The following is a 27,990-nucleotide window of genomic DNA, read 5'->3' as shown; positions in this document are numbered from 1 at the left end:
TCCGGGGGTCCATCAAGAAGGCCAAACGGGACTACAGGGACAAAGTGGAGTCAAGCTACCACAGCTCTGTGGAATGGACTGTGCTGTATCACTAACTATAAAAAGAAAAACACAGTCAGTGTTCAGCCCACTGCATCTCTTGCAGACGAGCTCAACACCTTCTATGCTCGTTTTGATGCAGCCAACAAAGAACAGGTGGTATATCCTCAAGGGGGCAGTGAGTCTGTCACTCTGATCCTTGAAACGTCTGATGTGAGAAGGTCCTTCAAAAAGGTCAATCCTCGCAAAGCTCCGGGACCAGATGGCATCCCAGGCGGTGCCCTCAGGGCGTGTGCTGACCAGCTAGCAGGTGTGTTCACCAACATCTTCAATCTCTCCCTGAGGCAGTCAGTGGTCCCCACTTCCTTCAAGGCATCCACCATCATTCCTGTCCCAAAGAAACCGGTGGTCTCCTGTCTGAATGACTATCGCCCGGTTGCACTGACATTGGTCATTATGAAGTGCTTCGAGCAACTGGTCAAAGGTTACATCTGCCTCTCCCTCCCCGACATGCTGTATCCTCTCCAGTTTGCTTACAGAGCAAACGGATCTACAGAGGTTGCCATTGCGCGAAGAATAAACACTGCCCAAACCCACCTGGAAATACATATGTAAGAATGCTGTTCATAAATTATGACTAGGCATTCAACACCATCATCCCCTCAAAACTTTTCTTGAAGCTTGACGACCTTGGGTTTGGGACGACCTTCTGCAGATGGATTTTCTCTTTCCTCACAAACAGGCCCCACGTGGTGAGAGTTGACAAACGCACGTCCCTATCACTCATTTTAAACACAGGAGCGCCGCAGGGCTGTGTGCTTAGCCCCCTATTGTATTCCTTGTTCACCCACGACTGTGTTGCAAAACACGGCACAAACACCATCATCAAGTTTGCAGACGACATAACCATCATAGGCCTTATCACTGACAACGATGAGACGGCCTACAGAGAGGAGGTGCTGGCACTGAGTAATTGGTACTTGGGTAACAACTTGTCTCTTAACGTCAGCAAAACCAAGGAGATGATTGTGGACTATCGGAAACAGCAAGGAGGAGAACACCAGGCCATCTACGTCAGCGGCATAGAAGTTGAAAGGGTTAACAGCTTTAAGTTGCTCGGAGTAAACATCACGGAGGATCTCTCGTGGACCCTTCACATAGACACTGTGGTTAAGAAAGCTCGCCAGTAGCTGTTCTTCCTGAGTAGGCTGAGGAAGTTTGGCATGAATGCCAACATCACCTCAATCTTTTACAGGAGTGTGGTCGAGAGTCTGCTGATGGGCTGCATTACCCTCTGGTATGGGAGCTGCTCTGCCAGCAGCCGAAAATCACTACAGAGAGTGGTGAAGGCAGCAGAGCACATCACGGGCAAAAGTCTCCCTGCCATTGAAGACATTTACCTCCATCGGTGCTTGTGTAAGACAGGCAGCATCATAAAGGACCACAGCCATCCAGCACACCAGCTGTTCTCCTTGTTACCGTCTGACAGACGATACAGGAGTCTGGCTTCTCGGACTACAAGACTTAACAGTTTTTACCACCAGGCCATTCGACTCCTCAACAGCAACACCTGAACACTTAAATACACTTACATTACACCTACATTGCATTACATCTACATTGCACCACTCACACACAAACTGTACCTGCATACACTCTGAATACTGACTGGAACATGCATCTGCACTTTATGGAATATGAATCTATACTTATAAAACATTATCTGTGCAATAACTGTCATTTGTACTTGCTGGTCATTCAACTCATATTGCTCTATAACTTCGTTTAAAATGTACACATTTTATTTTATATAAGCTAGTCTATTTTTAACTTGTAATTTTTCTTTTTTTTTTATTATTATTTTTTAGCTTTATTGGATCTAGGCTGAGTGACTTGTTTTTCTCGTCATACACATTTCGTTGTATGTTGACCCTGTGTTACCTATATATGACAAATAAACCAAACCAAACCACCATTAACAACAGCAGAGCCATGAACTGCTACTGAAAGTGGATTGGTATAAGTGTATGTGTTGACTGAAAGCCGCTAATGAAAACCTGCAAAGCACCACCCATATCTTTGTAGCCCTAATAGAAAATATAAACCTTGCATCTTAATACGTTACATGGGGAGTGAGTCAACATAAGATTGAGTGATTTTATTAAAACCAGAATGGAGAAATATGTGTTTAATACAATTCCAAATATTGTGTGAGGGATATTCATCTTCTCTCAAGATTGTATTGGTAGAATCTAATCTTTTTTAGAATCGCTTAGAGTATATAATGAAGAATGCATAACACTACCTAGCATTGGAGACTGAAAAAATGCTTTTAGCTTTTCTTGCAGCGATATTTTCTAACTGTTAATTGCCCCTTAGTTAATTCATTTCATTTGAAGCCAACCTGAAGTGTCTGCTGTGAAGGTGGAAATGTTTGTTTATTCAGAAAGTACACTTATAAAAACAAATTGATACCTTCTAATTGGGTTGCTATACTGCAATATTTCCATGGTGCTAATTGCCTCTTTGTGTGTTTCCTTAGTATGGAATGTTGAAATATGGTCTAAGGTATTGTATATAATATATTGCAGCAATATGTACTATGTGAGTGAGTGAGGTTCCAGTGTAAAAAATACAGATGCCTCTTGTGGTATGTGGCATCTCTTAAATTCTGTGAAAATGAAAACAATTATTTATTATATGCAGAAAAACAACTTAACCAATATGCATATCACATTAGAGCTTTTCTTATGTCACATTTCCTTTTTCAATTACATAGTGCAAAATTAGTTTACTTTTGAAGCACATTATTTTTTCGGAAATTAAATATAAATAAGAAAACTGTAGAGTGTACGTCTTTGTCATTCTTGGGATCAAATAGTAACAATAAAGAGAAACTGTTGTGGTTATGTGAGCTTTTTACTTTTCTTGTGCATATGAAATATATTCAGACTTGAAGAGTTAATTTGACTGTGAGTAAACCCATAAACATCGATTATACTTGTCTGAATGTTTCTTTCATAGGTCTAAACTCCATCCTGTTTGCTATCAACATTGATAATGCAGACTTAAATGGACAGAGCAGATCTGCTTCCTCTATGTCCTTACTGCTAAAAGAGTCCACACAGGGGGTGAGCACTCTGTGGAAAGAATCTGCCCAGGGGGTTAGCAGCTTGTTGAGAGAGATCACTACAGCCACTTCTACAGTGCCCTCCTTAATTAGCCGCTCTGAGAATGAGTTGGATCCTTTACCTGTGATACCCCGTTCTGCATCTGCAGGTAATTATAATAATTTTGTTTGGTTTGAGCAAATTCATGTTGTTCGTCCTGTTGAGAAGCATGTATGTTATCAGTGGGTGAGGAGTTACACTACAGTTACGGTGTTTGCTGCAGAAGGAAAACTCAGTCCTTGACACACACGGTTATAGTAACTCCTACCTGTCTCTTTTACATTCTGGAGCAGATAATGAAGCTTCATACATTTTAATGTTTTAAATTATACACTGCAGATAGTCAGAGAGCTGTGAAGAAGCATACAGAATTGGCCTTGGCATAGCAAACAAAAGTTAATGTTAGAGTCACATCACAGAGGTCAGAACAGGAGGCAGTGAGTATGACCTGTCAATGCCAGCGGGTGGATAAAAATTAAACACAAAGCAAAATGTGCTTGAGTGGACATCTAGAAGGTTCTGTTCACCTGCAGTTTGTTACATGATTTAGTCTTAAAGTAACAAAATGTAAAACACACTTTAGACTAGATAATTACAAGTACACTCTTAAGGTTTGTTTAAGAGACTGATAGGATTATGTTCGCAATATGAAAATGAAATTTTTCCATTTAAATATAGACCTGGCAAACTGTGCAAAATCAAGTCTTGTTTATAGTAGATCACATCTTTCAAGATGTAGGTACCACGTATGTTAAGAATACAGTCCTTATTTAATTTTTTGTTTGTTTCTCTCTGTATTTTCATGAATCTGAGCACTCTGTGTGTGTGTGTGTGACTTTTTTTTTTTTTAATTCGCTGATTCTGAATTTGACATCCAATTTTGTGATCAGAACCTTACTTTTGGTGAGAATTATTTGGACTGTTTTTGTTGCTGTTTTTGTTATTTTCAAGGTGTCTTTAGGGATCTGTCCCAAATTGTTAGGTGTGTGTACTCAGAGGTTGTAACCTTTGATTTATGACTTGATGGGTTTTTAAAGGTCATCAGAAGAATCACTTACTATTTGAGTCCGCAAATTCAAAACTCCCTTTTATCTATCCTTTTTGTGCTTGTTAATTCCTTTATTTTAGTAACTTTTTTCTGGTGACTCAAGCTTGACAGTTTGACCTTAATTTTTCACTTTCCATTTGGCTTTGGTAACAGTGTTGTACCAAAGGGCATCTAGCATAATAATGTATAGTTACTTATGAGAATGGTGGCTCAAAATTTTCTATTAATAAAGCTATTTATTTTCAATAATTACTAAACAGTGTATTGTTGGGTATTCCTTTCAGAAAATAGGATTAAGAAAGAGCGAAAAAAAAAGAAGAAAATTACCAACATTATTTCATTTGATGATGAGGATGAAGGCGGTGATGAAGAGGAGTCATTAGGTACCAAGGGAACAAGCCGAACAAGCTCCGAAGAGATGTCTGATCGGAACAATCCGTCTCCCTCACATAATGGGTCCAGTGGTGATGGAGAGGGCTGGTGGAGAAGTCACACTTCCAATGGAGAATGGACTGATGTAAAGAATGCCACCAACGGGGAGGAGGATGAGGAAAAATTTGGAAGGTCCTTTATCAGTGGTGATCTTGAGGAGGATGCCAGTCCTGTCCAGCAGTGAGTAAATGGTTCTGATAATTGGGTTTTGTGAAATCGTCATTTGCGTAACGCCTTTTAACACATTGAAAACCTGAAATGAAGAAAAATGCACCTCACATTGTATCAGCAGGCAGTTAGTAACTTCTCCTAAAGTTAATTGTAGGAAGGGCAAAATATAAAACTTTGGATGATACCTTTAAAATTATATTTTTTATTAAAAATATAAAATGTAAAAAATTAACATTGGATAATTATTCAACTGTTATATTCCAATTATGACAAAAAAGACAGCAACAGAATTTTGATGAATAAAAATAATTATTGTTATAAAAGCAGTGCCTTTTGTCTCCCTTATTTTAATTTCTAATTTAAAAGGCCCTTGTTATAATAGTGCAAATACTGAATAAAAAGAATTTAATTTTAGTGTATATATATATATATATATATATATATATATATATATATATATATGACATAACTGAGATAATAAGAAATGTATAGCAATTTTTTTTTCTTTCTTTTCCAATACATACTAGCACAAACCTGTAATGGTTAAATATTTCAACTGTGTATTAGACCTTAATTTTCACTCTTTGATTTCAAATGTACCCTTGTTTTCTAAAAATCCCCCAACAATTTCACGTTTTTTAAAGAAAAATTTATAAATTGCCTCCCATGGAGGTTTCCTTACCTATGCTGAAGGCAATATTCTTTTTTTTCTGCTGTTCATCATAGTTGCTCACATCTTTATTACTACTTTAATTATCATAATGTTTCTATTTTTTGATATCTCTAATTATATGCATGTACAATTTATGCAGTGTGTGTAACTTAATGTATCTCCCAGGGTAGACAGTGCTATAAACTGTTCTTACAAGAAAAATCTCAGGGAGGCAGAAGTTACGAGGTATAAGTGGCGACAAACTGAATGTTGATTAGTACCTGCAAGTAATAATTTCAGGCTACACCATACACAAGACAAAAATGACACTATAATAAACCTGTAAATCTTGCGTTTATAGTGCCATTGTTATCTCTGGTCACACTCCACATAACCTTGTTCTTAGAATTTCATGCCCTACTAATTGAACATACAGTAGGCAACTGATTCTGCTATTGTATCTGTGGGAAAATATAGTTTACCTTTCTTACAAAAATAATTTACAAACCACCAGAGGAGCAGAATCAGTATACCACACTTCCTAAATGAAGAAAGAATATACAAGATCTCCTAACTCTCATCCTTATGAAATAAAAGTCTGGATTTACAAGCAAAATTAAACTTACTGACTATAAGAGAGATGGAGCAACCATTACTTCAATTGTGCCATTATTATTATGAAAATGGAGAAAAGGTTAATAAGATGGTAGCCTTCCAGATTCATTTAGATTAAATCATTGTTGTCCTTGGAATCAGAGTACTTAAACATATAAAGAAAAACACTGTGCTTTAGGTATATTGTAAGATGCTTAATCCATTGAAATGTAAAAAAATATAGTTTAATTAAAGGTTATATTAAAACAGAAGTACCATTACTCCAGGCATCATGCATAAATGAAGTGAATAAACCTTTAACATTTTGAAATTTGAGATGCTGTTAATTCTCTGAGAAGGAGGCAACCTTAAGGCCTAGACAGCAATCCAGCAAATGTATTTAAAGATTTCAGCTAAATCAAAGAATGTTAATGTTCTACGTGTTCATTAAAACCAAACATGAAAAGCTTCAATTCCTCTTTTTTCCAAAAAAAAGCAACAACTTTTATAATAGGTATCTTGCAGATCAATATCCTTAACAAACATGGATGTTTAGATTTTGGATGTTTGGATTCTTGCCAACTGATTTAAAAATAAGTGTTTCCTTTTGTTATTTTCAAAAGGATTTATTAAAGTTAGTTGGTGAAAATTAAAATTTAGATGCATGTTCAAGGTAATATGTACTGGAGCAGTGTATGCTGAGGACTGTCAATGGATCCATTTGGTGGACTCTAGTGGGGGTTTTACTTATTCACCACATCATGAAAATCTGTTTTTTGACTCGATATATCCATATGGATTAAACTATTTTACTTCAGCCCAACATATTCAGGCCTTCTAAATAATATACACTGAACCAGACATGGGGATTTTTCCTTTACCACTGATTGGCTACCATTGGCATTTAACCTATTTCTATCTACTTCCCTTATAGTCAAAGTGACAACACCATCATTGACCTTAGGGAACTAAAACTCAGTTACAATATAAAAACTGAGGTGACTAATAAAAGTATGTTGGAATGAAAACAAGTATATTCTGAGAAATTAATCCATCAATACATTTATTTCCTTTATTTGCTTATAATGAGAAGTGAAGCAAAATGACACCTTTTATTGGCTAACTAAAAGGCTTACAATATGCAAGCTTTTGAGGCGACTCAGGCCTCTTCTTCAGGCAAGATGTTTACCTGCTTATCTAAGACAGGGTTACAGTGAAGCTGGAGTCTCTCAGCAAGCATTGTGCGCAAAGTAGGAAAAGCCCCTAGACAACTGCACCAGTCCCTCACAAGTGGGGGTATGGGAGCACATACACACACACACACACACACACACAGTAGGGCCAATACTTAAAAATGTCAGTTCACCTAACCTGCATGTCTTCGCACTGCCACCATAATTTTTTTTCTCCCTCCATTTTAAACCATTAATACAAGTAGGGTGAAATGACACCTTTTATTGTCTATCTAAATAGATTACAAATGCAAGCTTTCAAGGCAGCTAAGGTCCCTTCATCAGGTCTATTTAGTTAGCCAATAAAAGGTGTCATTTTCATCCTACTTTCTCCTGTATCAATCTATGGCTAACACGGTACAGCACTCTACTGCTTTAAAGCAGATATTTTATGCACATCTTTTAAATTCATATTGAAAAAATAAAATCTAAAATGTTTTTCTTATCCAAATACCGCAAATTAAGTTAATATCTGCATTATACTTGCAAATGGCTTAAGTCTTTAAGGCAGTATGTCTTACATTTAGTTTGGTTTGACTCTTTCTTTCAATACTTATTTGCAGGAGTAAGTGCAAATACAATTAATACTCCGCATCAAACAAATGCATGTTGCTCTTACAATGTAATCATTTGTCATGAGCTTATATGAGCTGTGGATACTTGTCATGTGAATTCTTATTTTTTATTTATGGTTCCTGCTTCTGTAGTTTAGAATCAGCAATGTTGATTTATAAGAAAAGAGCTTTGAAATGTGCTTATGTTGCTTATTGGCAAAATACACCTTCTTGCACTTCTCTGGATAAAGTACTTTCGAGATCCCCTAAGAATAGTAAAGCCTTCTTAAAAAGTTACTGTTTGATCTTTTTAGCTTCCCTTTTAGAGCCTACAAGTACAGTTTGAACACGAGGATACTGTCCAGCATTTTAATGCTTACAGTGTTTTCAGCTTATTCAAATGGGAATTCAAGGTTCAAAGACAGATAGCAGTTTTACTGACGATTTATCAAGGTGGGCTATCCTGGCAATATCGAATATGTTTTAGGTGGATGGGACAGGCAATGTCTTTTGATGTACTGTTCAAGAGCTGCATTACTTTATTTTCTCTCTTATTTAATTTAATCCACATTGTAGCTGTCTGTGCTCTTTGTGCACATGGTGGGAGACTGAGCCTGTCATCTAGACTAATATTTTATATCAGAAATTCAGATTAATTTCAATACATTTATATATAGGTTAAAAGGAGACCATTTATGTACTGTTTTTGCAATACAATTTTTATTTATTAAACTGCCATATGTTTGTAAGATGCTATTGATAAGCAAGGCGAACATTAAACAGGAGTTTTGCTCTTTGTACTAGTAAAGTTCCATGCTAATTTTCCTGTTTTAAAAAATCCTTCTCGCTCATTTGAATAATATCCTTTTTAATTGTTCTTAGAGCCTCAATGTGGCTTCCATTCTCCCTGATTTGAAGTTCACCTGTTCAGTGTGTGCAAACTAATAAAATACAAGTAAATGCCGAAAGATCTCCTCTACATGCACACAGCCAGTTTGCCTTGAAAAGAAATAGGGTGGTCTTTTTCACTGGACTGAAGCTTATTCATTTTTTTGATAACAAGAGAAGCCATGTAACCAAAAAAGAGAAATAAAAAACGATAAATACATGCTAGGCTTGAACAGGAGCTAATTAGTTCTTCATTGTTGCACAGAGATTGGCTCCGGTGTCCCCGTGACCCTGCACAGGATAAGCAGGTTTGGAAGTGGATGGCTGTTGCACAGTAAAGCTGTAAAGAGAAAGATTTGCAATTTTCAGTTTGATTTAGAATATTGAGTCCGTTTTATGTATTTTTGTTTGTTGTTTCAATACAGCGTTACACCCCCTGAATATGTATGTATGTGTGTGTATGTGTGCATAAAGGACGTCAGACAGTAATAAGACAAAGTTGGTTATTTGTGCAGCAGAGACAGCACCTGTGACTGTGCATATGGTTGTGGGATGTTGATACACATATTAACAGATATTTACCAAGCAAGACTTTAAAACATCTGTTACAAATATAATCTACATTTTTTAGAAGATCATTGTCTGCTGGTGGCATGTGATCACATATTTGTCTTTTTTTTTTTTTGCTGATGCAGGTCTGTTTGAATAACTGTAATTTTCAACTGAATTTGTTTGTGTCTGTTAATCATGGCAGAGAAACAATTGTAGACATCTCTGTCAGAATCCTTGACCTGTTAATATTCAGACAGGGGAGGTTATGCTGCAAGATTTCCAAAGTTCACTTTTTCGTCCATATCCTGCACGCTTCTATTTATAAATAAGTCTTTGCTCGTATTGTAAATAATGTAAAAAATGAAAAGGGCTTCAGAAATGTTATTAATTATGGAGGGTGTAAATCTTTAAATTGAAATCTTATGTGAAAATAATGTCCAAGGACCCAGTTGAGTTGTTATATTTGCCACTAATTGGCAGACCTGAGAATCAGCTGTTAAACAAGCAGCAGTATTGAATGGCACTCCGTTGTTGTGTGTGTTAGTGTACTGTACTTAATATGCGTTCATTTTTTTTTTTTTGTTGTTGATTTTGATTTGATATGCTCTCTTAATCCCTGTAGGGAACACAGGGTCAACCATGGTACAGTGCTCCTGGATCAATTTTCAGGTTATGGGCCTTGCTAAAGGGCCCAGCAGAGTAGAATCCCTTCTGGCAACCTTTCCAGATATTGGCACAGATCCTTGGCCCCTGAGCCACCACTCCGCCCCCATACATCACTATTCTAATTTGAAAGTATGGCTATTGAAGGTATACATATGATGCTGTGGAAAGCATTTATTAGTGGTTAATATGTATTAATGAATTTAGGTTCAGAATATGACTGAGTTGTGGTCTGGGTTCATCTCCTTGTTTGGAGACCCTATATATATAATGGGTTTTATAGTTCAGTGTATTTTTTTTTTTTTGTTTTGTTTTTAACTTCTAGGCTTGGAGTTGAAAATTTGTCAAGTTTTTCAACATGGAGCCCCTTGCAAGTCATTAGTGATAACGACAGCTCTGACATGCTTATTCCAGTCAGTATTACTGGTTCCTTGTCACAACCAGGTATGTATGCTTGATTCCAAAAGTGTCAAAAGTGCTCTATGATGTTATAACAGGTTCAGCAGTTCAAAGTAGTCATGCTGCTTTTCACAAAGAAAAATTTGGTTACATGGTATATTTTGCCATTAAGGCAAATGACCTAGAAAAATAAACTGTAAAAAGACCTGGGAAAGCCTTATGCATGTGAAAAACACAGTTATTTAAAATGTCAGGAGAAAGCTAGTGAAAAATAGCCACCAGCTTTCAATATCCTCTACCCTGGAATCATTAGGCTTTGTGATTTTTCTTGTTCAAGGTAATACATTTTAGTATTTAGGGACAGGAAAGTACTTTTGGAGAAAAATGGGTTACCTTTTAGAGGAAACTCGTTAAAACTCATAATTGGATTTTTTCCCCAATAAGAAATTCAATCAGTCTGGCAGAAGCTGCAAGTTTAATTTACTTTTAAGAGAATTTTATAATGAAACATTTCAGCCAGCCTTAACACACTGTAAGTTATTCACAATCCTAGACTTTGTCAGAATTAATTTGGATTTAGCATGTTAAACAGGAACATGTTTTTTTTTTTTTCTTGCATAAACCCTTCTTGTTTAATTAAGATAACATTCTCTGCTTATTTTACTTCTGGGTCATGGATCATGCAGGAGGGGGTGGCATCATGTGCAGTGCAGAAAACAACCCTGGAATGTAGGGGCACCAGTTTATAACATGGCCTGCTCATGCACATGCAATAGGCTGATTTAGAATTGGTAATAACATAAATAACCATGTTGTTTGGAAGTACGGGGAGATAACAGCTGCACTATATACTGTAGCGTGCAGCCATGCCTCTTGTGTTGTTTGTTTGTCACTCTAGGTCCCGGAGGGCCACAGTGGCTGCAGGTTTTCGTTCCAACTACCAGTTACTTGCATTTAACCATATTTCTTGTTAATGCTTTCATTCATCCAAGATGAATTTTAGCTTTGTGTTCTTAAGGAGGTTAGTGAGTACAAATATAAACCCTTGACACATTTTTAGGAAGTCCTTGAGCACTGGAGAGATTCCGAAGGACTGGAAAATGGCAAATATCATCCCATTATATAAAAAGGGTGACAGGGCAGATCCAAGCAACTATAGGCCCGTAAGCTTAACATGCATCACAGGAAAATTAATGGAAGGAATTATTAAGGATAAGATTGAGCAACACATGGCAAGGACAGGAGTTATTAGGAACAGTCAGTGTGGGTTCAGAAGAGGGAGGTCGTGTTTTACTAACATGTTGGAATTCTATGAGTTGCAACAAAAGCATACGATCAAAGTGGAACATATGATATTATTAACTGTATCTCGACTTTCAGAAAGCATTTGATAAGGTGCCACATGAGAGGTTGGGCATCAAGTTAAAAGAAATGGGAGTTCAGGGTGATGTTTTTAGATGGGTGCAGAATTGGCTCAGACACAGGAAGCAGAGGGTGATGGTGCGAGGAACCTCATCAGAACTGGCCGATGTTAAGAGTGGTGTTCCACAGGGGTCAGTGCTAGGACCGCTGCTATTTTTAATATATATATAAATGATTTAGATAGGAATATAAGTAACAAGCTGGTTAAGTTTGCAGATGATACCAAGATAGGTGGATTAGCAGATAATTTGGAGTCTGTTATATCATTACAGAAGGACTTGGATAGCATACAGGCTTGGGCAGATTTGTGGCAGATGAAATTTAATGTCAGTAAATGTAAAGAATTACATATAGGAAGTAAAAATATTAGGTTTGAATACACAATGGGTGGTCGGAAAATCGAGAGTACACCTTATGAGAAGGATTTAGGAGTCACAGTGGACTCAAAGCTATCAAACTTCCCAACAGTGTTCAGAAGCCATTAAGAAGGCTAACAGAATGTTAGGTTATATAGCACGATGTGTGGAGTACAAGTCCAAGGAGGTTCTGCTCAACCTTTTTAATGCACTGGTGAGGCCTCATCTTGAGTACTGTGTGCAGTTCTGGTCTCCAGGCTACAAAAAGGACATAGCAGCGCTAGAAAAGGTCCAGAGAAGAGTGACTAGGCTGATTACGGGGGGCTACAGGGGATGAGTTATGAGGAAAGATTAAAAGAGTCGAGCCTTTACAATTAAAATAAAAGAAGATTAAGAGGAGACCTGACTGAAGTGTTTAAAATTATGAAGGGAATTAGTACAGTAGATCGAGACTTGTATTTTAAAATGAGTTCATCAAGAACACAAGGACACAGTTGGAAACTTGTTAAGGGTAAATTTTGCACAAACATTAGGAAGTTTTTCTTTACACAAAGAACGATAGACACTTGGAATAAGCTACCAAGTAGTGGAGACGGTAAGACGTTAGGAACTTTCAAAACTCGACGATGTTTTCTTGGAGGAAACAAGTGGATAGGACTGGTAAGCTTTGTTGGGCTGAATGGCCTATTCTCGTCTAGAGTGTTCTAATGTTCCTGTTCTGATAACAGTATATTTTGTGAACTAGAATTGATTTGCACTTCACAATCCTCCTGTTTTCTCTTTCATTTATTTATAAACAACTTATTAACACTGATACTTCATGATACACATTTATCTTTATAAATGGAACCAAGTTAGCTAGAGAGCTGGTGGTTTCTTTTTGTTTGCATTTTGCTTATTAACTCTTGGCTGGTTAAAAAAACAGGCAACAATTATAACATGAATGAAGCTTTTTAAAACTAAAATAGGAAATAAAGGACTCTAAATTGTAATAAGCAAGTAAATTAAAATTAAGGTCAAAAAACATATTGCTATAGCAGCAAATAAACGGATTTAAACCAAGGAACTATTTGAATTGAAACTTGTAGCCTCTGTGGTCCCCCAGGACTGTGAGTGAGGATCCCTGCTCTGTAATGTAATTAAAATTTGCCTTGGATGAATGAAATAACTAACAAGCAATAGAGTTAAATGTCAAGTCTCTTTAACATCTTGAACAGCAAATTCTGACTTCTAATTAGGTGACTGGTTAGAATAAAAACCTGCAGCCACTGTGGCCCTCCAGGACCCCAAGTGAAGATCCCTGTCCTAGAGTACGTAAGGAGGTTACTGATACATAAATAAAATCTTAATGTGTGGTGTTCAAAAATCACTGCATTTGGTGCAGTTTAGAAAGTCGTAAATTCTCTGTTACATAAAAATGTGGTGATTGAGTGTTATCTAAGCAAGGAAAGGCCACTAAGGTTAACATGAGTTACATGTAAATGAATAGAAGAAGAAATTGAGCAACACATGTCAGAAGTGGGTATATTACAGAACAGTCAACATGGTTTTATGCAGGGATAGGGAAGGGTGGTTAGGCAGTGGTTTGGTGTCATGTTTCACTAATATGCTAGACCTTGATCGATTTCAGCCTCGTGTACATTTGTGACAAATATAATGATTAGATGTAAATGTAAAGTATTACAGGTACAAAGTTATACTATTAGATTTGAATACAGAATGGGAAGATTCAAACTTGAAAGTAGACATTAGCGTTGCAAACTCTTCACTTTCTTCATACAGTGTACAGGAGCAATTAATAGGGATAAGTGGATGTTAGGTTATGTAGTGCTCCCTGTGTGTTGAGTACAAGTCCGGCAATGTTATGCCCAAGCATTTAAGACACAGTTGAGGCCTCATCTGGAATACAGTGTGCAGGTATGGTCTTCGTATTGCATAAAAACACAGTAGTACTGGCGAAAGTCCAGAGAAGAGTGACTAGGCTGATTTCAGGACTGGGAGGTATGAGCTTTGAGGGAAGATCGAAGGATTTGAACCTCTTCAGTTTAAGCAAAACCTGAGATTAAGGGGTGACAAGATTAAACCATTCAATCTTATAAAAGTACAGCCAAGCTGATATTTTAAAGTTAGTCTTTCAACAAGAATGTGGGGACACGGACGGATACTTTGTAAGGGTAAATTTTTGCACAAGCTTATAAAGCTTCTCTTCACAAGGAGAACCATAGACAGAATAAATTGCCAATTTGTTTGGTAGATTTTAGGACTTGAGGGGACATGTCCAACTTGACTTGATGTCATTTTAGAAAAGTTAGTTGAATAGATTGTCTAGCCTCATTGGCTCTGTGGTAATAAACCAGTTTAATTTAACTCTTAAGTAAAAGCATTGAAAAGAAAAATATATTTTGCTAGCAATAACCTGTGTATGTAGTAAACAACCCCCTGGCCTTAGAAGTACTGTAAGACGGTGTGGATTCAGACAGACAGATTAAAAGCATGAAAAAGTATTTTAATTTTGTTTTCTTCTTCCACAGTGCTTCCAAGCACCATAGCCACTATAAACACAATTAATAAGCACACTAATAATTACTAATCTCTCCTCTACGCCTCCCAGAAAGCTCTGTCACACTCCTCCCGACTCCGGCTCGGCTGCTGGGTCACCTGCAGTCCTTTATATAGTCCTTGACCCGGAAGTGCTTCTGTCCTTCCATCCACGTGACTTGCTAGCACTTCTGGATCAGATGGAAAACTTGCTTTTTCTTCAGCCTGGAAGTACTTTGGGGCTTCTGTCCCCGTGACTTTGGAGTACTTTTGGGCTATGCAGAAAGTAAAACCTCCCAGGTCCCCCTGCAGCATCTCCTGGCGGCATCCACGGTCCCCAGCAGGGCTGTGAAGCCGATCTCCAGATCCCATGGTGCCCTGCGGGAATCCAGGGCCCCGCCATGCTGCAGGGAAGTCTCCATCTAGCTTCTTGGGAGAGGCAGCGTCCCAAAGTAGCTGCCTTCCCCCATCCTTCCAGTCTCTGGGCGTCCCAGGTTGAGCTGCTGGCTGTCCGTCATAACAGTAATATAATTTAACCTTTTGATTTAAGGAAACTTTCTACTGTATCAGCCCTTTGATATGTCAGTGTTTATTCAAAGAGTCTCTCTGTCAATTCCGGGAATGTGAAAACAATATAATTATCACTGTTTGATATACAAATGCAGAATATAACCTGTTTATAACTTGTGTTTATCTCAAGCGTATGCTTGCCAATTTTGTGGATGTGTGGCATATAACTTTACTTGGAGAGCCATAAAAAAAAAATGGAGTCAGATTCCTTGTATGCATGCACACTTGGCCAATAAATTTGATACTGAATTATCTAGACAAATTTCCTTTCTCTTATAAAACTCTCTTTTGTGATAGGGCCAGCACTGTACTGCTGACTTCCAGAATATTCTGATTAAAATATGAACTTGGTTGAAATGGGTGTTGTAATCTCTTCCTTTAAAAAATTTTTGACAGGCCCCTAATTTACCTGGCATTCTACCACCCGAAAGGCCTGTTGTTAGAACATTTCTGAAGATGTTTTGTCTTGTTGGAAAACAACAAATGCTTGTGTTCTGTCTTTTTGTTTTCTATTTGAGGAGATCCATCTTAGGTAAAAACTCTGCTGTAATGCTTCTATCGATATAAACCATCGAGTTATGCACCAGTCCATACCACACACCTCATAGTGTGCACCATACTTGTTGAACTTGTGACATTTTCCTAAACTTGTATTTGGTCACAGCTTCTCAGTTTCAAAGGTACATTATCTGTTACTTTGAGACTAGTATTGTTTGTGACAGGTGAATTGTTTTTACAAATTATAACACACATTTTGTATACCTAGTAATATATTAAGCATTAAACTGAGGTCCATTTTTCCAATTTGTGGCATATACTGTAACATACAGTATTTCAGAAAACTCCTGGCTAGAGGCGCTTGTGGAGAGGAAAGCAAACTCTAGTGTAATGAAAATTTGAAGGAAAGTAAACCTCTGTGGCCTGCGGTTCTTGGAGAAAGTTCAAAGCCTGATGGATCTAGGCCATCTGGCCACCCAGGGCAACTTAAACTCCCAAATGTCTCAATTTGCCAGTGTGCCTTTCTCAGTAAGGACTGATGTATATCTCAAAGGAACTTTGAGTGTTCAGCATCCAGTTCAAATATCTGTAATGTGTTGTAAATATTTAAGCAGCTGTAGTGCTGAAAATAATTTCTGTTATAATTATTTTTGATGTTTTTCAGAGATCCCCGGATACCAAGAGGAAGATCTTACTGCTGTTTCTGTGGAAATTGCACAGAAACAGTCTGACACCCAGTACAGGCAAGGACATTATTTGTTGATCATATGGCACTAGGAATCTTTGTTTAGTTATTTCATGTTATGGATTAGATGGCACTATGACTGTAAAACTCATTATTCAATATACATCAGCAGCCCTTGCAAAGAATCACAGATTATGAAGTTTAATGTCACTTTATAGCTTCTCATGCCCTTGCTCTCTTTACCTGCTAATACTGTTTCTGGATCTTATGTCACTGGCCTATATAAAGCAGACTTATCCCATAGAGCTTAAATGTTGGCAGTAAAAATCAAATGTAATCAAATCTGAAGGTCACACTTCTGATTTGCAGTCTCTTCAGTTCAAACAATTAAGGACTTTTAAGTCTTTAAAACGTTGATAGCCAGTCTACTGATATGGATGCTGGCTTTCGATTTGAGGTTGTATAATGCAGACAGTGTTCTTCCCAGGTCATTACTTAGGGAACTCTTATAAATGATAGCACCAGGTCAGTTTATTGTGAAACACTCTTTTGTTTATCTTATTAGGCCACCAATGGAAAATGTTCTTGTGTGTGTTTTATCAAGCCTTGTGGAAAGTAAAAGTAAGACATTTATTTTTCATGGCAAAGCACAGTTAAAGTCATGCTCTATAAATTATGTGTGTAAACGAGCTTACACTATAATAAAGTTCTGGATAAAGCATTTCAAGCTTTCTGGATTGACAAACACCATCAGTATAAATAAATGCACCATGAAATTAAACTAATTGTAAAGTCCCTCAGTGCTTTGAGATAGGTGAGCCCATAGTACTGTTAATCAGAGGGTTTCAATAATTATCTCACAAGTAACACAACAGCATTAAGCATCAAATGAGAAGAAAAATTTGATTTAACAGTGTCATGCATTATATATAACACATCATGTAATCACCAGGTTGAGTCTGTGAAGCCCTTAAATTAGAAGTTACTATGACCTAGACTGCACTGCTTTTTATCTAAAGTTAATTGTCAAGTGTTATCTTAATCATGTCCTTTTCTAGCTTACCCATAGACTTTAATCTAGTATTTCTTTCCAACTGTAGTTATTAGGTTGTATCTGTAAAGTGTTGTATGTGCACAGCCATTATGGAGTAAAAAGTGAACCCAGTGCATTACCTTTTTAGATAGATAGCTAAATTTTCCCCAGGGAGAAAGAAGGTGCTTTTTACAGAAGCTCAATAAATAAATATTATATTCTAGTGTATAACAGTTCCCTCACAAATACACAAAAGGAAAGAAAGCTAAAAAGATAAAAGTCTGTCTTGGCTAACAATTAAAATGAGCAATCACAGTCACATTGAGCCATTGTAAAGGTATATTACCATTGGCATAATTCATTTTTAAGTCCGAAAATACTAAAACTCGTTTGTTGTCTCTGCTTTCAGTATTCTCCTGTGTTGTTTTTGCCATCGCATTTCACTATTTCTTTTATCTGCTCCCAATTTCCCAGTCTCTGTGTATTATTCCTGCATACACTGTGTTCAATTTATGCTCTTATAAAATCTCATATTCTAAAACCAAATGTGTTATAAAGTAAAACACTTTGCTCGATTTTAGTGGGAAAACTGAAGGTTACTTAAACTCTACTTCTGTTTAGCAAGGAAATACTACCTGAAATTGGAATGATTAGGAAAGAAGAAAGGTTTAATGTACCAAACAGGGAAATGGAGCAAAAATGAAATGAAAGGGTTCCTTCTGCTTAACTCGCACAACGTCTTTTGACTACTGCGCTTTCTAGGCATTTCTGACCCAATTCAGACTCCCTTATTTAGATGCTCTGAATGTTGGAGTTTTCACCACAAACCTGTTTTATTTTGATTGACCATCTTAACATATGGTAGTGATGATCATAAGCTTTAGTACTGATGACATTTAGAATATATATTTAAATTCACCAAATTATGTGGGTAATTAGTAAGTCAGTACCTTATTTGTCCCAAAGGGAAATTTAGCTTATGCAGAAGTTCAATAAACACAGAAATATGGTAGGTCAGAATTAATCTGAAGAAGATGGTGGTGTTTGAAATATGTACCAGCTGTAGAAAAATAGAACATATGGAAATTTTTTTTTCTTTGGGATTTTGTAAACTTAGGACACTTTATTAAAAGTCTTAACATCTCTGACCTGAAAAGATTGCATTTACCATATTTACTCGCAGATAACTTCTCCCGCGGATAAGTCGGGACTTGATTTTACCATATAATTTATGGTATTTTATAATGTCGGTTGTATAAGTCGAATGCGGAAAACTTGCGCTATTGGTCCAAGAGATTACGATATGCTAACACCCACCTGTAAGAGTAACCACAGAGCACACTGCCTTTTTTTTCTATGTGTGTGTGTGGCAGTGCGCTGTATCAGCGTGTGCTCCTAACCTCTCACTCTCTCTCGTGCCTATGTGACTACACGGCAATACCCAAACTATTCTGAAGAAACATGTGCACTGATTAGTGTTTTTTGTATCTCACACCCTCATACACCTTTATCGTAAGAGCATCCCTTGTCTACGATGGAGCGTTCGATCAGAAGAAAATATGAAGCTGGTTTTAAATTAAATGTCATTGAAGTAGCGAAAGGAACTGGGAACTGCGCTGCTGCAACAAAATTCGATGTGTCTGAGAAACTGGTGTGAGATTGGAGGAATCAAGAAGATGTACAAAAAGGAAAAAAAAATTTAAGTGTCACATTTTTAAACGGGCGCACAAGTCGGGGTCTGATTTTATGATCGATTTTTGGGTTTCAAGACCTGACTTATATGTGAGTATATAACGTTAGGTGTTTTTTTTTTTTTTTATGGGTTGTGAAGAAAGAACCGTTAATGAAATGGAAAAGAGCCAAGAGTAACCTGAAGGACATTGCTGTATTTAAAACATATAGCAGATGTACAAAAATGTGGACATTTGGAAAGTGTTTTTTTTTTTGTTTTTGCTTTTTGTAAACATGGGCTGCTTTATTAAAAGCCTTTACAGTTCTGATGATGTGCCCAGACAAACTACTGTCAGTGCAGTGGAAAATCCATCAAGTCAGTGGTGGGTTAAAATAAACCCGAAAGACATGGGAAGGTGGAACATTTTTTAAAGCTGTAAAAATGATTGTATATCTAAGTTTTTTGTTTTCTGTTCATTAATTTGGGAAAAGTAGGAAAGGTTGCAAAGTTTTATCCTGGACTAATGAAATTAAGGGTACATTTATTGAATTTAAAATATAAAAATGGGTCGATTTTAGACGAGAAGACATTGTAAGATTTAACAAGGAAGCGGGTGTAGTAGTAGGGGCTTGGATACATTTGTGATATGTTTATCAGCAAAAAATACATTAGAAAGTTGAAAGCTAAGCAAATTGCTGCTCAACAGTTCTTTTAAAGTTAAAGTTTTACTGTCTGTTCCATCAGCCTGAAACCTACAACGATGATGCAGGACAACTACATAAACGCTACTCTGCCTTCATCAGTGCTGTCGGAGTCAATGACCATTGGTAAGCATTTGTTCCTCTACTATGCAAATTGAAAATATAAATATGTTTGATTTTATTATCCTTATGTCATGATTGTATTAAGTAAAGCCATCATTTTAAGTGCTGTGATTCTTGTATGTTAATATTGCCACACATGTGACTAATTCAGAGCCCTGCCGGAGTCATTAGACCTTTGTGGCCTTGTCATACCCTCTACCTGAAAGTATGCGGATATCACTGAATGTCTCGGTTGTCAGCTTTAACTCAAGACTGCTGGATGAATATGATTGAGAAGATTGGCCTAGCAATTTGTCATACAGTCTGCTTTTGTTTATTAATAAACAGCATGTGGCTAAGTAAGAAACAGCTCAGAACAGAATTTGTTTTCCGGGTGCATGGTCACTTTTTATTAAGATTTTACAAGTCTGTGAAGATTGAGTTGGGGCTCTCATTCACATGTTTCACTAAAACAACATTACTAACCGCTTGATATTCATTAGGCATCTGCTTCCAGACTGAAGAGTTAGAAATTTGCAAGTGCTTGAGGTTTACCAGGGCCTTTCCTTCTTGAGAGAATGCCTTTGAAATATCTGGATTTATAGGATGATTAATAAGGTGTTTCATTTAATGATGTACCTTTCTGAGACAGAAAAGAGGCTTCATCTTACATTCTTTTCATTATTGATTGATTGTTCTTTTTGTGGTTGAGTGTGATGATATTTTGTTTTCAGCATGCCATAACTGTTGCCAGTGAACAGTTTATATCCAGTGTATATGTCATTAACCCAGTAATGACCATGCACACATGTCTGCAGGTCACAATGTAGTCCCTCGGATTTGGAGGAGGTCAGACTATGGTGTGTGTGGTCTTTTTGGAACACACAGGTACAAACATCAGCAGCAATATTGAAGGTGCATGGGAGCAGGTAGCTGGGTATCCTATTTTAGTTGGGAGGTTTTATTTTGTGAGAGAAGAAAATGATTTGCAAGTTCTCATGTCCTGTTCCGGTTGTTTGAGAGTTTTTGCTGTAGTTTTATGCCCTCTCTTTTCTATAGGGTCCCAAGCTGGAGTCCTGAATGGGACATAGACTGTGTGAAGTTTACATGTTTTATACTTGCTCATGTTAGAATTTTAATGTGAATTCTTAGACTTTCTCAAACACATGGTGCATGTCAGGTTAATTGTCGATTTTGAGTTAGGCCTTGAAAATTGAACTGGATAAGTGAGTTATTAAACGGATAGAGGGATTTAAAGAATCTAAAATCCTAAAGTACAGAGTTGTGGAATTATACAGTTTCACACTCACCACAAAATGAATATAATAAAAGGCGAAAGCTGAATGGGAACACTCTTTGATTCCTGTATATTAGAAGAAGCAGGACATGAGTTGGAATGTGTGCTTGTAGCTCGTTTCACTTAGTCCTGTCTATTGCATCGGTTTCTTGTTCTACTAATGAATGTGATTTTTCGATGTGGACAACAGGACTTTCTCTCAACACCACAAAGGAGATGTGCTCCTAATTGAGCTGTCGCTGTCTTTGCTGGGAGTCAACAAGATGACATCTTCTGATGTTAATTGGTTGATCCAAAGATCCTAATTGGTAATCTTCTTAGCGGCAGTAAGCGTTTGAAATGTGACAGCCACTGGTAGCCACACTTCAGTACATTTTTAACATTTGTTCTTATTAGTGTACCCAGTAGCAGATCATCCTGAGATAAAGCTGTGCCAAATCCTTTCACTTACTTTTGTTGATCTGATTATACAGTAAGTATTTTCTCTGTTATATTCTGTAAGGAGTTTACACCTCATTTACTAAGTTTTACCATGGTCAGCCTATTTAAAGTTTTAGGCTCTCTACCATGGAGTGTGGTGTGCCCTGCAATGAATTAGCACTCTTTCCATGTTTGCCTTAATTAAACTAATACTGTTGGCATCATATTGCCCAAAATGAATAACTATATAAATGTATTATCGTCGTTGTTGTTATTATTAAGTGGGTGGGAAAATTAATGGATAGGTACATGTTCTGGTGTAGTGATGCAACCTACACATTTTTGGGGAGTTAAAATGTCTACATTATCTTGATGGGTCTGCATTATTACAAGCTAAAATGTTTGCCTTGCTGGGTCCAATACACTTTTTGAAGGGTAAAGAGTGTTGCAATGTAAGTAAAGAGGACCTCCACGACTGTTGACCCCTGAGTTCAAAACTGCTTGATGTTTGTTCACATAGATATGGGTCGACTTTTGTAATGATGTTTACAGATTGTAACACTGGAGAGCAGAGAGAGGCACATTCAACCACACACAAGGCTGTGTATTGAGATTGATGCCATGACATGTACATGTCATTTTTTAAAACTAAATATGTTCAGTTACAGCTTCATATGTCACTTATTTTGTATGCACACTATATCCAGGAGTGACATTTCAGATTTTCTTCATCAAAATGAGTTTCTGATCCTGTGGTCTTGTATTGTCAGACTTTTAACAGTAGCATCAGTAGGCCTACAGTTGGAAGACAAGAACTGGTAATAAGTTAGGTAAACATCAGTTTTGTGTTCTACATTTTGGGAAAGTATGTCACATAAGAGGCAAGGTGACATATTTTTTGCAATTTTTTGAAGTTTTATTATTTTGATTACAGTACTTGTAAATTAGCTTCTTCCGATTTTCAGGTAAGTACTTTTCTATCTTTTCTTACTTTGGTCCTGCTAAGTCCCAAGAATAGACCAAATTAGGTGCACTTCATGGCAGCTGACAGAAGGGGGAGCTGTTGACTTGTATATCTGCACTCTTGCTAGGTCAATGAGATGGGAAGGCAGAATCGGGGAGAAGCTGAAAATCATACTATCAAGATGCTAAGTAGTAAAATGTAAAGTCGAAAAGAAGGAATAGTTCAGGAAAAGCTGTATTAAAATAAAAATTGTGGAAGTGCATCTTGTAGGATCAAATGCAGCCCTGTTGGCGCTGACACTCAGTGATTGCTAACTTTACTGTTTTATCCTAGGCAAAACAAAATTTGTTTTAATCACTTAAATATTTTTTATCTAAAGCCTCCTGTTAGGCATCCTGTTAGTGTGCAGACTGCCATAAATATACACTGTCTGGTTTAGAGACCTTTTATAGTTGGAATGGGGTACATTTTATATGGCTTTTTTAAATGGGCTTAGTTATATGTTTCCATTCAATTACTGCTTTGTACAGTTAATTTATCTAAGGTACCTTTTTATCCAAAGTAAGTTTAAGCTCAAAGCTGAGTGAATACATGTACAGTACAAGGTCACCATAAAAGAACATAACAGTTGGTAGCTTATTGGCTAGTCTTTCAGCATGTTGTCAGTTGAAGGCTGAAGAGACCACAGTGTCGTTTTCGATGAGAAATGTCCTTAAATGGTGCCAGATGTACATTTTATTATGAAAAAAATACATGTTTCATTTTTAGAATGACAGACAACAGCTCCCAGTGAGAAACAAAAATTTAATCAAACAAGCTTTGGAGGAGCTGCCAGAATCAAGGCAAGCTACAAAATAATAATCCCAGGTTGAATTTCAAAAACGCATCTCGGAGACGATCAAGTTATGTGGGCATGTTTGCCGGATTGTGGAGATGAAAGGTAAAGTGGAAACCTATTAACAGAATCCTCTGGGCTATGATATGCTAACTAGTGGCAGGGAGAGCAATGTGTTGGCTCTGGCTGTGCGCTGCATACAAGACGACGGCAAACCCAAGGCTTGTAATAGAATTGGCTGTGGTTTGCAGGCGTCCCTTGTTTGCACATGTTTCCTCACGGTGAGTACATTTTGTTGAAAACAGGATTTCACGTACTTCAGCCTAGGGCAGTGGAAAGCTTCACTTATGTGCGAAACTTGCCCAGTAGCATACAAATGCTTTTCAGAGTGGAGGTAATCTTTCTTTATCTCTTTTTCTTTTTTTATGTTTTGCATAAATGGTGCATTAGTTTGATCATTTCGTAAAATGTTAGGGAACACATTGAGAAAAATGTCTGAAGATTGAAAAGAAAAAACCTTTGTCCTTTGCAACTGTATTAAAATGATGGCAGAGCACTTTTTTTTTAGTAAAACAATAAATGAGTCAAGCAGCAATGCTTTCTTTACTTGATTGATATCCTCTAAAGCATGGTAGCATATTGAAGCAAAACAAAGGGAAAAAAAACATAATTTTGAATAAAGGCACAATGACATCTACCAACAGCTGATCCAGTCTCTGTGGCTGAGTGTTTAAAGAGAGGCTAGACAGAGAGAGAAGTTGAGAGCATGCCGCTCTCACCACATGATGAACCACCTGGATTGGGTGACACCTCAGAATCACATTAGACCAGTGTGAGGTTTTTTTTTTTTTAAAACGGTGGCTGGAGTGCCATTCCTGACTCCAACTCATGTGTGTTTCTTGTACGTTGGAGGACCTGCTTGCAGGGCTGAGTGCTGAATAACATTTTACCCAGGATGAAGCAAATGCAAGTTAAGGGCCCAATGGAGTAGAGCCACTTCTGGCATTTATGGGATTTGAACTGGCAACCTTCTGATTGTCAGCAGAGATCCCTACCCTCCGTGCCACCATTCCGTTTAAAGGAAAAAGTAAAATTAGCTTTGAAAGCAAAATGTGGTGTTTATTTGTGTACCTACCTATTTCTGGGCAGAACTCACCATAAGTGCAAATGATTTAAGTAAATTGTGGTTTGACAGGGCATTGTAGGTGGAAATTTTGTAGTTGAAAATCTACTCATTTTTGAGGAGCTAGCTCTTTGACCCTGTGCAGTTAAGCACTCCCCACTGAGTTTGAATAAGAAAGTTAACTGGAGCACTTCATCAGACATTGACAGAAATGCGTAAGGTCGTAGCTATGGACAGTCCCCATCATAGCTCTTGGGCCTAGTTGGGTTTTCATAAATAAGTATGTTAAAAAAAATCAAAAGCATTGTAATGGTTAGGATTTATGTTAATTTATGTGACTTGCTGCTTGAATTCATAAGTTATTGTACCTCTTTGTTAGGATTTTGGAACTTGACGATTTTGTGTTTAAGGACCTTCTGAGGATAGTATCGTTCATTTGCATTTTATCACAAAGCAATTTTATTTTTTATTTGGGTATTGCTATTTTACACTGTTTTGCTTCTATCATCTCCATTGGAATATTCCCAGAATTCCACAGTGTTTGACGACGTTGACCTCATCAGAGTGATAGTATTTAGGTCGACACAAACATTTCTGGTGTATCAGAGTTTCTACATATAAACCTCATTAGTGACTTCAAAAGGCTTTTTGTTTGATTTCCCGGTTCTCGAATTCTAGGTCTTGTTTCAAACCTATAATTTTTGTCTATGATTTGGCTTTGAAGAAAAATTTTTCTGATTCTTGATTTTGGTCTCCTCTTGTTTTGACTTCCAGTCATTTCATTCGTATCACTGTCTTCTGAGAGTCAGTATAGTAACAAGGCAACATTGGTGGATATAATTTTCACTTTCTGATTGTTTAGTTCCCTGTATGTTGGCACTACTGCATTGATCAATGCAGTATACTCGATCCTAAAAATGAGTTCTACTTTCCAGTAATAGACAGTATGTAATATATGAAAAACAAGAGAGAGGAATGATGCAGTGTTGAGGACCAGCCAGTACCCTTGTTAAATGTGGGCAAATTATATGAAAATAAAAAGTCCTAAAAATAGAACATCTGGGTGTTGCTCACTCGATATTGCCTCCCTTTCAAGCTTTTTCCTTTGGATTTCTGGACACTGTGCTCTTTGGGATCCAGTTTGCGAATGAATGCCAACTTTTGCTGATTTGAATAGCTTGTTGGGGTGGAAGAGGGGTGACCTCTGGGGCTGAACCAAAAGTGGCATCAATGGACGTCGCTATTTAGGCTGTGGGTGAAAGAGAAGAAGCTGTTAGTGACCCCAGACACTGGTTTACATGTACTTACCTCAGAATTGTTGCGTGGATGCTCACGATTTGTGTACAAGTGGAACTCCTGCTTTAGATTGGGAAAGACCCTCAAGTAAATGTTCAAAAGTTTAAGATTAATACTGGCATGTCCCGTAGGAGTGTTTAAAGATCCCTGAGCTCTGTATGTGCACTTTAAAGAATTGGTACAGGTACTGTAATAGCCAATGAAGTTTGAGAAGATCAGTTTAGAAGGCTTTCTGTTAACATATATTTGATTTTGAGCCTTTCACACAAAGACTGACAATTAAAGTCATCCAGGTGGTCTATAACTAAAATTTCCAGTAAAAATGGTCTTCATTTAATGAAGAGTTTACTAACCCTAACCCTAACTTTGCCTTCCCTATTCTTAAGATTTCTGAATCCAACCCCTTGCACCTGTACTCGCCTCTCCTCATTCTGGCGCTGGGTGGAGTCACTTCAGGAAATGGATGGATGGATGGAGTAGTGCGAAAGCAAAATCTCTGGCCAATGCTGACTCACTTATGGATGTGGGTTAACTTGAGTGGGTGTCATCAAGTGTGCTCTGTTGCTTTTTTATTGTTCGTGTGGGGAGCTACCTCACAATATGAAGAATGCTTAGCATTTAGAAAAAATAAAGTTGAATATGTTATTAGTGGTTTTTATTTATTTTTTTTTTTTGAATGAGTTTTTTGTGGAGAAGTATATAAACTACTGATTAATGGTGCATTACTTGAACTGAAAGTTTTTTTTATGTATATTTTATACAGGAATGGGCATTGACTTCTGAGAAAGCTGTTATATCACCCAGCATTTGAATATTAAAACCTTACAAAAAGATGATTTGACTAATGTGTTGGGGGCACATTTCCCACCATATCCTGACATCTAAAGAAATCTTATTTAAGAACAAATATGACAAAGTTTGTGTTTATTCAGTAAAAATACTTGATTTCAGAATTAAGGCAATGAAATTGTATTTTAAATACATTTATCTGAACACCACAGTACAAAGAGCATGCAATGCTAAAAATGTAGAGAAACAAAAGCTTTTGATAATGGCCTGTGTGCATTGAACTGGTAGCATATCTGCGGCTGGTCTACATCATGAGTCATGTTTGGAGAGATTCTAGTGATGTAAGCATGAGGGTATACTTATGTGGAGCTTCTCATATGGGGCCTGTAAACATTATTGTCATACAACATTGAATAATAGTGAATTTAATTTAGCTTTTTGTCACTAATCAACAGAAAGTGTCAAAATGAAAACACATCTCTGCAAAATGGTGTAAATGAATATATAATTGACCTAAGTATTCAGCCCCTTTAATATGACACACCTAAATAATCATTCCTTGTATCCACTGGTTTTAGACATTACATAATTTAGTTAGATGTACAGTATATCTGTCTGTAATCAAGGGGGTTTCAATTGATGGTAGTGGATGGACCTTATCTGGAATGTCCAACTTGTGGTGAGTCAATATGGTGGCCTAACCTACACAATGAAGACCAAAGAACATAACTAGAAACTCCATGAAAAGCACAGATCAGAGAATGGGGACAAGAAAATATCCAAATAACTGAATATCCAGTAAAATCAACCAAGAAGAAATGGAAAGAGTATGGCACAGCTGTAAGTTATTCTAGATCAGGCCGTCCACAAAAACTGAAAAAGACGAGTGAGGGAGCTCATCAAGAGATCTCTGGAAACTGTAAAGGAGTTACAAGTTGACATTGGAAAAGACTGTGCAGACAACAGCTGTTGACAGGATGCTTCACTAGTCGTAAAGTTTAGGGGAGCATGGCAAAGAGGGAAAAAAAAGGTATGTGACATCTCGGATAGTGTTTGCAAAAAAGGCACCTAAGGAGACTGAAGTTAAATGGAAGAAGGTTATGTGGTCTGATGAGACCAAAATCGAGCTTTTTGGACATCAGACTTAATGTCATGTTGCACTGCACACTATCAAAAACATACCATCTCACTGTGAAACATGGTGGTGATAGTATCAGGCAATGGAACTGTTTCTCTGCAGCATGCCTTGAAAGGATTGTCAGGATAAAAGGAAAGCAGCAAAATACAGGGAAATC

The 27,990-nt window shown here is 37.2% G+C and overlaps 1 protein-coding gene across 2 annotated transcripts in view; it reads left to right on the top strand.

Annotated features, from left to right (window-relative positions):
- snx29 (sorting nexin 29) overlaps positions 1–27,990 on the top strand; it is a 439,469-nt gene that overhangs the window by 70,472 nt on the left and 341,007 nt on the right. For both annotated transcript variants that reach the window (XM_039774869.1, XM_039774870.1), the window contains exons 7-11: positions 3,064–3,318; positions 4,542–4,869; positions 10,321–10,439; positions 16,443–16,521; positions 19,913–19,995. In XM_039774869.1, the coding sequence (XP_039630803.1) occupies positions 3,064–3,318; positions 4,542–4,869; positions 10,321–10,439; positions 16,443–16,521; positions 19,913–19,995 (864 nt within the window). The remainder of the gene's footprint in view (positions 1–3,063; positions 3,319–4,541; positions 4,870–10,320; positions 10,440–16,442; positions 16,522–19,912; positions 19,996–27,990) is intronic.

This window comes from Polypterus senegalus, chromosome 13, assembly GCF_016835505.1.
Source record: "Polypterus senegalus isolate Bchr_013 chromosome 13, ASM1683550v1, whole genome shotgun sequence".
NCBI classification, from domain to species: domain Eukaryota; kingdom Metazoa; phylum Chordata; class Cladistia; order Polypteriformes; family Polypteridae; genus Polypterus; species Polypterus senegalus.
The sequence above is the reverse complement of the archived record's forward strand: the minus strand, read 5'-3'. Positions and strand labels throughout refer to the sequence as shown.